This window comes from Musca autumnalis, unplaced genomic scaffold (genome assembly GCF_047663935.1).
Source record: "Musca autumnalis isolate F117 unplaced genomic scaffold, ASM4766393v1 scaffold_5, whole genome shotgun sequence".
Classification (NCBI taxonomy): domain Eukaryota; kingdom Metazoa; phylum Arthropoda; class Insecta; order Diptera; family Muscidae; genus Musca; species Musca autumnalis.
In genome coordinates, this window is record NW_027412088.1 from 133616213 (window position 1) to 133630370 (window position 14158).

At 34.0% G+C, this 14158-nt stretch overlaps 1 protein-coding gene across 44 annotated transcripts in view; it reads left to right on the plus strand.

Moving 5' to 3' along the window:
* The window catches only part of shot (dystonin-like protein short stop), a 227166-nt gene that overhangs the window by 98214 nt on the left and 114794 nt on the right, over window positions 1-14158 (plus strand). For 40 of the 44 annotated variants that reach the window (XR_012408622.1, XR_012408621.1, XR_012408623.1 and 37 more), the window contains exon 2: window positions 4903-5705. The exons of the other annotated variants lie outside the window; for them this stretch is intronic. Coding sequence is in view for 35 of the 40 variants with exons in the window: in XM_073957895.1 (XP_073813996.1) it covers window positions 5318-5705 (388 nt within the window). In the remaining 5 variants the exon portion in view is untranslated. The remainder of the gene's footprint in view (window positions 1-4902; window positions 5706-14158) is intronic. 44 annotated transcript variants of the gene reach the window in all.

Sequence of the window (14158 nt, forward strand, 5' to 3'; positions counted from 1 at the left end):
GACCCAGTCTGCTACGCAGATGACGTTATAATACTTCTGAGGGGAAAGAATCCGAATCAACTCTGTCGTAGAGCAGAAACGGCTCTAAAAATTGCTTTTAACTGGGCCAGGCCGAGAGGTCTGAACGTCAACCCAGAAAAAACAAAATTATGTCTATTCACTAGGAAAACGAAAATGGGGCACTACGAGGAACCAGTTTTTCTAGATAAGACAATAAATATCTCTTGTACAGTTAAATATCTAGGAGTAATTCTGGATAGGAAACTTAAATGGAAAGACCATATACAAGAAAGGGCCAACAGGGCCCAAATATGTTGGTCAACCTGCAGAAGGGCGATAGGCTCAAAATGGGGGTTCAATCCTAGGATGATACACTGGCTATACAGAAGCGTAATTAGACCAATTCTAACCTACGCGTCTGTGGTATGGTGGACAGCCATGGACAAAAAATGCAATGTGGAAATATTGCAAAAGGTCCAAAGAACATGCTGCCTAAGCATTAGCGGAGCAATGAGGACCACACCGACTAGGGCTCTAGAAACAATTTTGTTTGTACACCCAATAGAGATTCAGGTAAGGTATGAGGCAGCCATCGCAGCTGTAAGGCTAAAGTCGATGAGCGAGTGGATCGAAAAGAGCCACCAAACATACCACCAAAACATATTAAAGGTCACAACGGGTGAATCTATAAATCAGGTAGTATCGGACCGTATACCTGAAACTAGTGAAGTAGCCTTGTGTGAAGTGTCAATACCTGACAGAGACATGTGGATCGAGGGAGCTCTAGCACAGATTCCCGCTGGAAGCTGTGGGTTTACGGATGGGGCTGTGCTAGGGGGGAGAACCGGACTGGGTCTTTATATAATGGAACCGGAAACGGAAATCTCCCTCCGTCTGCCGGATCATAACACGATCCTGCAGGCGGAACTCCGGGCGATAACAGAGTGTCTGCTTTGGTTTGATACACACACAAGGCCTACCACTGTAAATATCCTTACGGATAGCAAAGCAGCCATTAGAGCTATATCAACCAAGACAGTGAAATCTAGAACTGTCTTGGAATGTATTAAATCTATAAATAATTACTCCCAACACGGTAAGGTAAACATTATATGGGTACCAGGGCATACCGGGATTAGGGGTAATGAAATAGCAAACTCCTTGGCAAGACAAGCCAAGGAGCAATCAACGGTAAGTCTAGAAAACGCTAAGCCGTTTAAAGCTACGCGACTAGAACTAAAGACATGGGCAAAAAATGCACATGTATCCCTCTGGAGTAGTGGAGAGAAGGGAAAAAACACAAAAATCCTATGGGGAAACCCAGACGAGGACAAAACAAAAGAATTACTTTTACTAAGTAAAAAAGATATTAGTAGACTGACAGGAATCCTTACAGGTCACCTAGGTCTAAAAGCGCACCTGCACAAAATAGGTTGTGCAGAAAACAGTGAATGCAGAGCATGCGGAGAGGACGACGAAACGTTGGAACATTACCTCTGCCATTGTCAAGCCTTCACAAATCTGAGAACCCAGTTACTAGGGAATGACATTATACCAGGACTCGACCAAATTAGGACAATCGAGTTCAAAAAGATCAGAGACTATGTAAATAGGACAGAGATCCTAGACTAAGTCAAAAAAAAAGGATAATCCTTCCATAACCCAAAATTAGAGCGCACAACAGGCCTACTTATGGCTTAAGTGTATGTCCACATGGGCATGTGGTGATCTAGTATCACCCCTCTTATCAACCTAACCTAACCTAACCTAGTAGCGGATTATTTTTCATATTCTTCAACGGAGGAACCTGGCGCCATGAGCGTACAATCAAAGATCAATAAGGTTTGGGTTTCGACTGACACAAATGTCATCAACGGTGGGCCTAACGTCGTGGGCGTACAATCATCCACGTATGTAATTATATCAATGCCTTCGGGAGGGCGTGGAATTGCAAGAAAGTGGGGAACCCCTGGTTCATTCTACGGGGTTTGGACTCTTTGTTTCTGAATTCCATGTAAGACTGGCGACCACATATATAGTTGGTATCCTAACGTATCGAACTAGGCCGTAGGGAAGTATCCTCGAACAATTTATCATGCCTGACGGTATCAAGAGCATTAGTCAGGCCTAATGTTACCAACATCACTGTTCTGTGGCACGGTCTTGGGGTAGGGTGTCGAATAGTCCAAACTATACCCTTTGATTACTGACTTATGTACATTTTCAAAACACACCACTGCTCCGCTGCTGGTATTAACCCTCCGTTGGACACCTGAGTCTAGCCAGGCCTTTTTCATTTTATTTTGCATTTTAAACTGGGTTAAAATAAAGCTATGGACCTGAGATTTCAGGTAGCTTCATGAAATTTTGTTACCTTTCCAACGAAAGAAACACGAAATCAAAAGTATCACCAGAAAAGGAGCTACAAGGATTTTTTGACATACATATCACATTCGTAACACATGAGTCTGGCCAGACCCCACCTTTTTTTTATTGAAAAATTTCCAATATTTTTCCTAAAATTGGGTTTTTTCTACATTATTTGACAGAATGAATACCATTTTATGAAATTTGTCGCATTTCACCCTACCTTGTCTTCAAAATTGCACGTAAAAGGTCGCAAAGTAGGAGATGGGTTTGAAATCAGTGTACGTACCACAACCTAAAAAAAATTCCTTGGAAATAGAGTTACACATTTATTTTAGACAATTTTACACATAACTGGACAAATAAAACCCATTACAAAGCCTTTATGCTCTTTTTGTGGAGTGGAATGGTTCAAATATAGGATTCTCCATATGAATTAGAAGAAAGTCCTAAGGACATATGCCCTCATTTACCTATTGATATTATCGTTATTGCACTGCAATAAGCTGTAAAGATAAAATTAATTAAATTTAGTGTTTTTAGGTATGTTTTTTTGACAAATAACGATTATATATGTAAGATTGGGATCCTTAAAACATATTCTACAACTTTTTATACGAAAATATTAATTAAGTTTACTAACAAATTTATATTTATTACATGGGTCTGGCCAGACTCATGTGTTACGAATGTGACAAACAATATTGGTGTCCAACGAAGGGTTAAGTATGCGGCTCCGAAATTATTGCGGATTACCAATTTATATAACACCACAACAATCCCAGAAGGGAAGGTGGAGACTTTTTTGCTATCAATGAGTACACCCCGATTCATATTAGCTCAAAGATGATACCTACTTTTTATCGCAGAGATGAAACGGCATGTCTTGCGGAAAAGTTTTTTACATAGCTGAAGTTATCCGGAAATGTCGCTAACAATACGCTGAGGGGTATTTTTGCCACCAATTATTTATTACAAATGTAATAATTTGAATTTCAAACGGAAAAATTTGAGTGGAATTCTCGAATTACTATTGAAATATTTCGTATTACAAATGTAATTCCCGAATTACAACTAAAATGTTACAAATTACAATTAAAATATTTCGAATAACATCTGAAAAAGTTGTAGATTTGTTAATGTTGTTATTGTTTTGCTCCACCCAACAACATGTTGTTATTGTTTTGCTCCACCCTGTTCTTAATTGTGGCCAGTAAAAGGGAGATTCCAGGTGCGGAGTTCGTAGGCAATCTAAAGATTGCAATCCAGATATTTATTCATTGAAAAAAAAAAACATATATATATTTATGTACTTATTTGAATATTTTCATATCTAAATAATGAAAATAACAACCCAGAAAAATGTTCAATTTTCATAGACGAAGCTACGAAGCCCCAAAATCCCATAAACAAAACTCACTTGATTCCGCCAAACTGCAATTGGAGCAGAATCAAGGGAAAACACAATAGATATTTGTGTTGTTGTTGTATTTTATACAAAATTCTTTTGCAATCGCAACGAATAAACAATAACAACAAACAAGTGAATCTGTGGCAATGTACATTTTTGCCTTCATTAAACAACCAACTTTCCCATGCAAGTAGTTTGTAGTTCAAAACTTTGCTGCTGATTAGCACGGGTTGCACAAACAACAACTCTTCGCATGTGATTTATATGATTGGTGTGCGTATAACGCTGCTGTGGTGTTTCCTTGCTCTTGGTCAAAATAATTTGGCATTTGGCCAAATGGTTCAAAAAAATTGTGTTATGTTTCTACCGGTACTTGGTTGTTGTGTGTGGGCCAACTATACAAATATATTCCCACTTGTGGGGTGTGGATGGAGGCTTTTTCAGCCGGCATAAAACACTCAATGATTATGCGGGATAGTGAGACAAGCAAACACACCAATAATCGGATGTAGATGCAGAGAAATGAAAATAAAAATAAACACAAATATATAAGGGAAAACATTTGTCGTTTGTTGTATTGTTTTTTTTTTTTTTTTTTTTTTGAGACCAATGACTCTCTGGCGAACTATTTATCGAAAAAAAAAACAATAGTTTTCAGTTTGTTGGCTTCGGTTTACTTGGCTGGTCATAGCCACATGCTTTTTAAGTGTTTCTCCTCCACTCAGCCACCTCATCATTATTAAACCTCTTGACAAAGACAACAATTAAATATCTATGACGAATTAGTGAACTCTCATACGGTTTTGCAATAAAGTGAAATGAAGTGCAGTGAAATAAAAATCGAAATTGAAACTCATATGTCGTGAATGCAGCAGCGGCGGCCACCACACACACGCAGTCATTTCTATTTCTATTCCCACAGCTATGACATGCTGAATGAAACGAATTCCTAAAATGCAACTGAAATTGGGGCACTAGCACATAGCCCGGTATTTTGTAGCCGGTGCACCCAGTCGAGAGTAACAGTTGTGTTTTATGCTGCGGCATTTTGCTTTTAACGAAATTTGACTATAAAATAAAAATAAAAAAATAATTATTTAAACGACAAAAATGCATTTTTACAGATTTGGAATTTTGAAAAGTGATTATTGACAAAAAGTAATCCTTCCAAAGTAAACACCTTAAAAATTACAACAACAACTAAATAAACAATTAAATCTACATACAACGAATCTGCAACAAAGAAAACAAGTGCCATTCCACAGAAGAAGAAGAAGAAGAAGAAGAAAGAGAAGAGAAAAAAATAATTTTGTTAAAAATTAAACCGCTTTATGTTAAATTTTTTATACAAAAAGTGTTCTTACAACAAAATACATTTTGCCAAAAACATTCCAAAATAAAACTGTTCTTATGTTGGTGTAACCAAAAAAACTTTTCCTCAAATCAAAAATATCAAAATCAAAAATCTTCAAATTGTTTAAACGTAATCATCAACATCATTTGCGGATTGCGATTTAGTTGGCGACACCCGCAGTCACCATGACATCGCACTCCTATTATAAGGATCGTTTGGGGTTTGACCCCAACGATGTACAATATGAATCTTCAACAACTACGCGTCGCAGTGGCAGTCGCAGCAGTAATCATCATCATCAGAATAGCAGCAGTCACCATCATCATTCGCAGCATCATCATACTCAACAACGTAGCAGCCACCATCATCATCATCATGCTGCTGGTGCTGGCAGCAGCTCATCGACGACGGTGCATCAAACATCGGCTTCACCAGCCCGAATCTCGATATCACCAGGTGGTGCTTCACTTGACCACTATGCTGACATTAGTCCGGCCAAGAAGCCCAAACATACAGCAACGGCGCTGCAGCAACCCCAGGGTGGCTATGAAGATGCGTTGACACAATTCAAAGGTACCATGTCTATATGGGAATATTTTATAGAAAATTGGGATATTATACGTAAGTCGTTTAGAGCCCCGAAAAAAATGAGGGGCCGGGCCTTGACACCCCCACCCAAACAAAATGTTACGGGGGATTAATGTCGGCCTTTCCTTTTTCAATTGTTTTTGTTGAGTTGTTGCATTTGCATGAAAAATGCTCGCTCGCAACTCACCACCACTGTCTTCGTTCTCACCACTCTTCTTTGGAAAAACCCACAAAAGCAAGGGAGAGAAAAGGAACGGGATGGTGAAAAACGCTTTCGCAAAAATGTTCAATGTTTTCAATAGCTTGAATTAATTTACAACTACAGCACAGTGGTTTAAATCAGTTAGCATTGACTTTTTAAATCCTCGATCATTTGTAAGTCCAGGATATAACCATATAAGTATATATAAATATTAGGGTGTCCACAAAAAGGCAAACATTTTATGAAATAAATGTTTTCCCGCCATAAAAACAATTTTAGGGCGATCAGTTAATGAATTGGTATGGGTCCATGAGGGGATTCTTGCCCATCCACCGTTTCTGTCCATGAACAATCTCTATGGAAATTGGGGAAAATCAGTTCAGGTTTTGTTAGATATTATACATGTACATATATGAACATTAGGGTGGTACTTTTATACAACCTCGCATCCCAGTATCATATTTTGATGAGTTTTTATTTAAGATTAGAAAAAATATTACATATAAGGTGATTCAATAAAAAAAACTTTCCGCAGAAGAAAAATAAAATAAAAACAATATAAATAAAAATAAAACATACATAATTTTGTTGTTTGTGGGAAAGGTTTTTTATCGTATCACCTTATATGTAACGAAGTTGTAATTTCCTAATTCAGACTCGAATGCAAGTTGAAAATAAAATTCCAATGTTTCGATTATTTTGTAAAATAAAAAAAAGTTCTGGTTTAACCCACTGGATTTAAGATTAGATAAAATCGTACATATAAGGTTATTCGATAACAAACCTTCCACACAAACCACCTTTAATTTTTTTTTAAATCATTTTGGGCGTTTCTTATCCAATGAACTTATATGCAAGCTTTTAACTAATCTTAAATAATCAAAATCAAATCATCAAAATATGATACAGAAAATGAGGTTGTATAAAAGTTACATTTAAACTATTGTATGAGGATTTATTTGAAGCATATTTTAATCCACTTGATATAAGTTTAGATAAAATTTTACATATAAGTGGATTCGATAAAAAACCTTTGTGAGGAAATTATTTTTTTAAGTATTTTTTTGCTTTGGGGTTTTATCTAATCATCTTATATGTAAGATTTTATCTAAACCTAAATGAAAACTCACCAAAATATAATACAGGGGAACGAGGTTGTATAAAAGTTATAATCCTAATTTATACTCGAATGAAAGTTGAAAATAAAATCCGAATATTTAATAAAAATGAAAATAAGTTCCGGTTTAAACATCATTATGAGGAGTTATTTGTGGCATATTTAATGGTATAGACAATTTACTGGATATAAGATTAGATAAAATCATACATATAAGGTGATTCGATAAAAAACTTCTGCACAAACCACTTCTAAATTGTGTTTTTAAATAATTTTGTGTGTGATGTTTTTGCCAATCATCTTATATGTAGATTTTTTCTAATCTTAAATAAAAACTCATCAAAATATACAGGGAAAGAAGTGGTACAAAAGTTATCATCCCAATTAGGACTCTAATGCAAGTTGAAAATAAAATTCAAATATTTAATATTTTCGGTTTAAACTACTTTATGAAAAATTAATTGATAATTTAAATTCAATGGATTCACTACATCCAGTACGATATAAACCTACTATTATATAAAGTAGTATGGAATTTATTTTACCTTTTCCTCAGAAATCTTCATATTTTTTTGGAAAATGAAATATCCTGAATCCTTAAGTCTCCATTTCCCTGTGTATTACCAACCTGCATATACAATTGATAAATTCAAAAACCATAACCTATGCCTGAAATTACTTTACTAGTCAGGTCTGAGACTTTGTTTGCCAAAATAAAACAAACAAATTATTTAAAAATTTCTCACGATTTTTGGGCCGCTTGTTTTTTATTTTTTTCTTTTTTGATTATTTTATATATCAACAACGATGAAATTTCCACTGTGCTGTGCTGTGCTCCAGTTGTAATGTTTTCGATATCGCTCAACTAATTCCCACATCGTACGTATGCTTGATGACGATGACGTACGTGCCGTCGCCTCTTGACTCAATTTTGTTTCCTTTCGTATTTTTCTGGTTCAAATGAAATTATTTAACACCGTTCAATCCATTTAATTGTTATTGCCATTTTGCTTTTACTGTTGTCTATTTGTTTTACTATTTTTGTTTCTTTCTTTTTTCTGCACGTTTTAATTTATTTGCACTAATACAAAATTTGATAACAAACGTACCACAAAAAATCTCTATAAAAAATACAATACTACTCCTTACGTTAACGCTTATCAATATGAATAGTAACGAAAGTCAACTTTTATCAAATTGATTGTATTGAATTTTAAATAAAGAGGAAGAGAAAGAATTTGTAAAAATTGTAGAAGTGGAAGGGGAAGTTACCACATTCATTGTAGTCACATTTTTTGAAACGACCTTGCTCCCTCACACAGACGAAGCTCCACGATTAAAAATAATATTTACTTTTTATTTTTACTGTACACCAACAATAACAGCAACAAATTAACTAATTTGCTTTTTTATCACAAATCTATGCTAAATAACTAGTTTTGCGCTTTAGCAGAGAATAGACATCACATGAAAGGAGGGGTCGAAAACTTAATAGCTTAAATGTGAATTTCATAGCTCAGGCCTCCGCCGAATCCATTCCATAAAATTATTATTTGTTTTCAAAAGTATCGATTGCTCCAAAGCGCCATCCATGTTCCCCCTAATCATAGATTTGCATAAATAAATAAAACCATAGAATAATATCACCATTATGTTAATTAATTATATCAAATTTCTTGGCAATATCTGGATTTCTGGTTGATTTTTTTAATGTTTTAATGTTAGGTTTTATTAGTAGAACGTTTGGGGTCGGCCAATTAGGAAGGCGGATATTAGTTGTCAGCGAATATGTTGAATATTATTCAAAAACCAGTGTTTTAATTTTGAAAAAAAAAATCTTAGTTAGAAGATTAAAAAATCGAGAGGAAGAAGATAAATTTCCGGTTTGATGAGAAATTTTGTTAAATATTGTTATAATATGTGTTAATATGTTTTTTATTGTCCAGCTAAACTACTCTCGAACAACTAGATTTTCAATAATATGTATGTAAATTACATATTTCAAATATAGAACTAAGAGTAGACACCTTAGGCAGTCACGATATGCTACATTATCTGAATTAAGTTACAGCCATTATATTTTCTGCCTCGCAATAAAAGGTCGTAGGTCCACTTTTTGTGAAAACAGAGATTTTTTAAGAACGATTTTGATAAAGAACGAACTCATATAAGACATATTAGAAAATGTCGTAAATCTAATTTTGCTTCACAATCAAAGATTGATTCTAAGTCATTTTTATAAAAACTAATATTTTGTTACAGAATGATAGTACAACTGAACTGAGACAAAAAATTGATATTATACCACCTTTTGCTATCGTTTTACTGTTGTCAGAAAAAATAAAATCCAATTTCAGTACGAAAATGTCCTACGTCCATAAAAAATGAGAATTAAATGAAAGAATACTAGGGCTAATAAAATGTATATATAAGGGACACTTGTGACCTTACTCTGAAGCCACACGTTGAAACTTTCATACCAAACTCTCTCAGCCTTTGTGAGAGATCGGAGGTGAAGGAGCTCCTTCATAGTTAAATCTTTCACTTTTGTTGATCTTTCTGTTTCCTTCCTTCCAAATAGCTCCAAGACCAAAATGCATGTGAATTGCGTTTATTTAAAAATGTGACAGTGTCTGCAAAATGAACCAAACCGAACGAGAAAGATCATAATAAGTGTGGAATTAAGGGAAGAAAATAAACTATACTGTTGCGGAATTAGGGTTTATCTTAATCCCTTTGTTTTATTCCCCGATACGATTTGTACCAAATAGTTTACGATTCTGCAATGCTTTATTGACGTTATTCACTTCAGTTATTCACACAAGTTACGAAGCACACAGCTCAACTCTAGTAAGCAGAAAGCTTTACTCTATTGAGGTTACTTCTTTACTCTTTAGATTACACTGACGGTTTTAAGTCCCGATTTGAGTTACTACTCAATCGTTACACCCGTATTTATACTCGCTTGCGTATGCATAGAATGTTCTAGCACCCTTCAAGTGGGATGTTCTTCAATGTTCAAACGAGATCCAGATGCACATACACACATACTCGTATAAAATCGACGAATGTATGTAAACAACTAATGGGACAGAGGTAATAAATACGAGAGAGTAAGAGGGGTTACAATGAATGACGTCACAATGTAGAAGCATTACTGAATAGTCAAAATAAATGATAGAGAGAGAGAGAGAGTACAATAATAATTAGCTAGTGTAAATTAAGACTAGGCGATAATTTCATGATTGCAGTAAACTCCATACAGTAGTTGTTGTTGCAAAACTCATACAAATAAACTAGATGCTTAATAAAAATTTTCGCTACAATTCAAATTCTTACATTAGCAGAAATTCATTTAAATTTACTTAAATCTATTAGTTACACTCGTAACATTAAAAATGAAAGAAGAAATATGCACGACAGGAAATATATGAACAAAAGGAACTATATAAACGCAAGAGCTTGATATAGTTCATTCCAGATCTTAACAACTCTACAAACAGTGGCTACCTAGCTTTCAATGTGAAAAACGTTCACGATGTTTAGCCAGAGAGAAAAGAATTTTATGCTTGATAGGAACTATATCACGGCTTGTTCGTTTTCAATGAAGAAGGTGGTGGTGATCCCGCTTGTTTTTGTGATTTTCAATTATATTAATGCTTTAACGTATACGATGTTTATCGAGAGAAAGAGAAAAGCTCTCGCCACAGCCCTTTAGATGGTAATCGTATCATATTTGGCGGACCCTATGGAGTTAAAATATTGGAATTTTTCTTTTCTAAGCAAAATTTACAGCTCATTTCTCAAGTATTAAGTATACTGGTTATGAAATATGATCTTCACATTGATGCCAAATGTGTGGATCGCAAAATGTCCACAAGAACGCAAATTTTATGGTTGTTGGTAGTATTTCCGTAATCATGTCGCGATTATGTTCCGATAGTAAAGAAATTATGCACGGGTCTGGTCAAGGAAGATGCACGTGCTCTTATGTGACCCAATTCTCCCTACATTTTGGCAAGAGCTTAGAGAGAGAGCCTCACATTCAGAAAACGACTAAACACGAACGTAAACCTCTTGGAAAACCTTTGGTCGCCACGTTGACCTATCTATGAGCTCATCCGCTATTTAAGGCCAGTTTAAAGCCACTTCTTAGATCGTGTGCCTAAGGGTATATCTCTGTCGACAAAGCTGACTCATATATTTTTTCTTGTTTAAATGCCTGTTAATTATTCAGACATGGTTTCTAAAGTTTTGTTCACATAATATCTGATGAATTAAAACTTCACAGCTGTTCGTTTTGTAATGGATGAGGAATAGAGAAATTGTTTTTTTATTGTCACATTTTATGCATTTTAATTTTTTTCACAAACGCATAATATCAAATACAATTCAAAGCTGGCGTTTTAGATAGTGAAAAAAAAAACACAAAAGCCGTTTTAATACTTTTGTATTCCTTTATCAGATGTTGCATATTAATTACATTTGATCGAATTACCTTTAGACAGGCATCATCAATTCAAAAAAGAGGCGAATCAATATTTTGATCCATGACATTAATCATAATAGATTATCGCTTAGTTATGACTTAATATTAAACGCTGAGAATTAGTAATTCAATTCATTTAAATAATATTCAAAAAATCTGTCACACAATTAAGTCATATTTTATGCATTGTTAAATATGTATGTTCAAATATATTTTGGCATTTCCTTATTCAGTCATTCAGCTATCCCAACAAACAACTAAGCTAAGCAATCAAGCACCCCCTACACACAGTTGAAAGGTGGCTAATACATGGCCACTTAAAACCGTTATTAACATTGACCCTGAACATGAATGGCGGGCCAAAATTAGCCATCACCCATAATTTAAATATGAATAATAAATAATTATTAAATAAAAAATTCAACAAAAAATTTGCATGACAATATGAAAATGGTTTACAGTAATACCTACTACCTTATATACCAATATGGAATCAATCGTTATCGTTATCCATATTTTTCATACATCATAACTACTAGCGGGCGGACGGACATGACAAAGTCACAAAGTTCAATAAACACGCCAATGTCTTTGTTAATTATTCATTTTTTTCGACTTTTTTGTTTATAAAAAATTAAAAAAAAACTACAAAAACAAGTTTGGAGATATAAAAACAAAACTTTATTAACAATTACCTCCCAATTCAATTGGTATTAGCCACAGTGGCCTCGTCCATAAGTAACAACAAAAACAAACAGGTTATTTGGGTTTCTTGAGCTTAAGATTTTTGGGGTTGTCAGTCAATTTTTTTTTTACTGTACTCAACTGGAAGTAAAGAATATAAAAAAAGGCGATCCAATATTTTGTAACGGCTTGATATTATATTTATTTTAGATAAAGTTCGAAGATGGATCTTTTTGGTCCACTCCTTTGGGTACCTTCTACGCAAAATTTAAAAAATGTTCACAAAAGTGCAATTTAAGGGCAGATGATTCGAATCGTTTTGAATGTCTCTAAAAATGCTATGGCCATCTAAAATGGCTTGTTGGCACGATAACTATAGACCCAGTTCTAATATGGACTATGTCGATTCATTCTTTCACTTATCTTCTCCGCAGAACTTCACCAATTTTGTAGTTTAAAGTCACTTCTCGGAAGATGTTGAAATTTTAATAGCGGTTATTTATAGAGAATATCTACAAACTTTTACCTTGTGGCAATTTTTTTCTCTGTGGATGTAAATTTCAAATTTTTTTTGTATTCCAAGTCACTGTGTTGTTTGTCACTAAGTTATGAGAAAAGTTGACGATATGTATTTTAATATTACAGGAGGTGGGGTTTTGCATTAATTAAATGGCGTTATAATCGATTGATACGTAAATATTTGTTGTTGTTGTTTTTTTTTTTTTTTTGTTAAAAATATCGGTGAATAAGTCATAAATAATTTGTTAACAATAAAACAAAAACAATACGATAAACTTTATGAATTACGATTTGCAAGAGGAGGTTGGTAAAGCAGGCAGGGAGGGCCATTAAATAAAAAATGCCGCAAACACTACGTGAGTTGGTAACTAGTTTTGATTCGATTTTTTATTCAATTTTTTTTACTAATTTGTAAATAAAACAATAAAAATCACATTCTTGGACAATTAATTAGTCAGTAGGAAAAAAACGAAAAAAAAAATATTTGTTGAATTACAAGGCCCTTCTAATCAAATTTCCATAATCACCAAACAAAAAACAGCTGCGCATGCCCATTTGTTGCCTACCAATTTCAAATCCCTTTAGAATAACTAAGCAAAAATATGATTAACTGTTTTGTTTTTGTTGATGTGATGATGACAAACAATAAATAATTTACATATAAATGATTCATAAGCTTTTCAAAAGAATTACAATTAAAATATCTATTGACAGTTCTTTGGAAAGCTGCTTGTTTGTTAGTACATCACGAATAAATACGAAAAAGAATTCTAAATTTTCTATTGTTAAAGAAAAAAGATTTTGATAATATCAGCCAGCAACTATTGCAAAAACAACAACCAATGCTGTTTTTTTTTTTTTTTTTTTTTTTTGTAAAAACCCACCTATCAGTCACTGTGTCGTAATACTTCCGCTAGATTAACGTTTACATGAGCACTTAAATCCCTTTTGTGCGAAAGAAAGAGAAGGGGCCTCTATCGCCTGCAAAAAAACTAAGAATTATAAATGCAAATTTGTCTATTTTATGATAGCAAACCAATTGGCGGAAGTTACAAATGATGCCACAATATAAAAATAGGAATATAGGTAATCTATACATGGAATTCTAATGCAATACCTCAGCAGTACGGCGGCAGTTGTGGTAAGAAATCTTTATTAGAAAGCAACACGAAATAAATTTAATGAGACAACTAACCTATTGATTTTATTTTATTGCTAATTTAATGACTTGCATTTGCAACTTTTGTGTTTGGCATCAGATAATTTCAAAATAGAGGATAATTCTTTGCAAAACAAAATAATCCCCGTTTGGAAATGAAGTTTTGAAATTTTTAAAGATTTAAGACAATTCTTTAAAACAATATGTTGGGTCACTATTAATCAGCAGAAATACTCCTGGACACCATTTTGAGTAATATTTAAAAAAT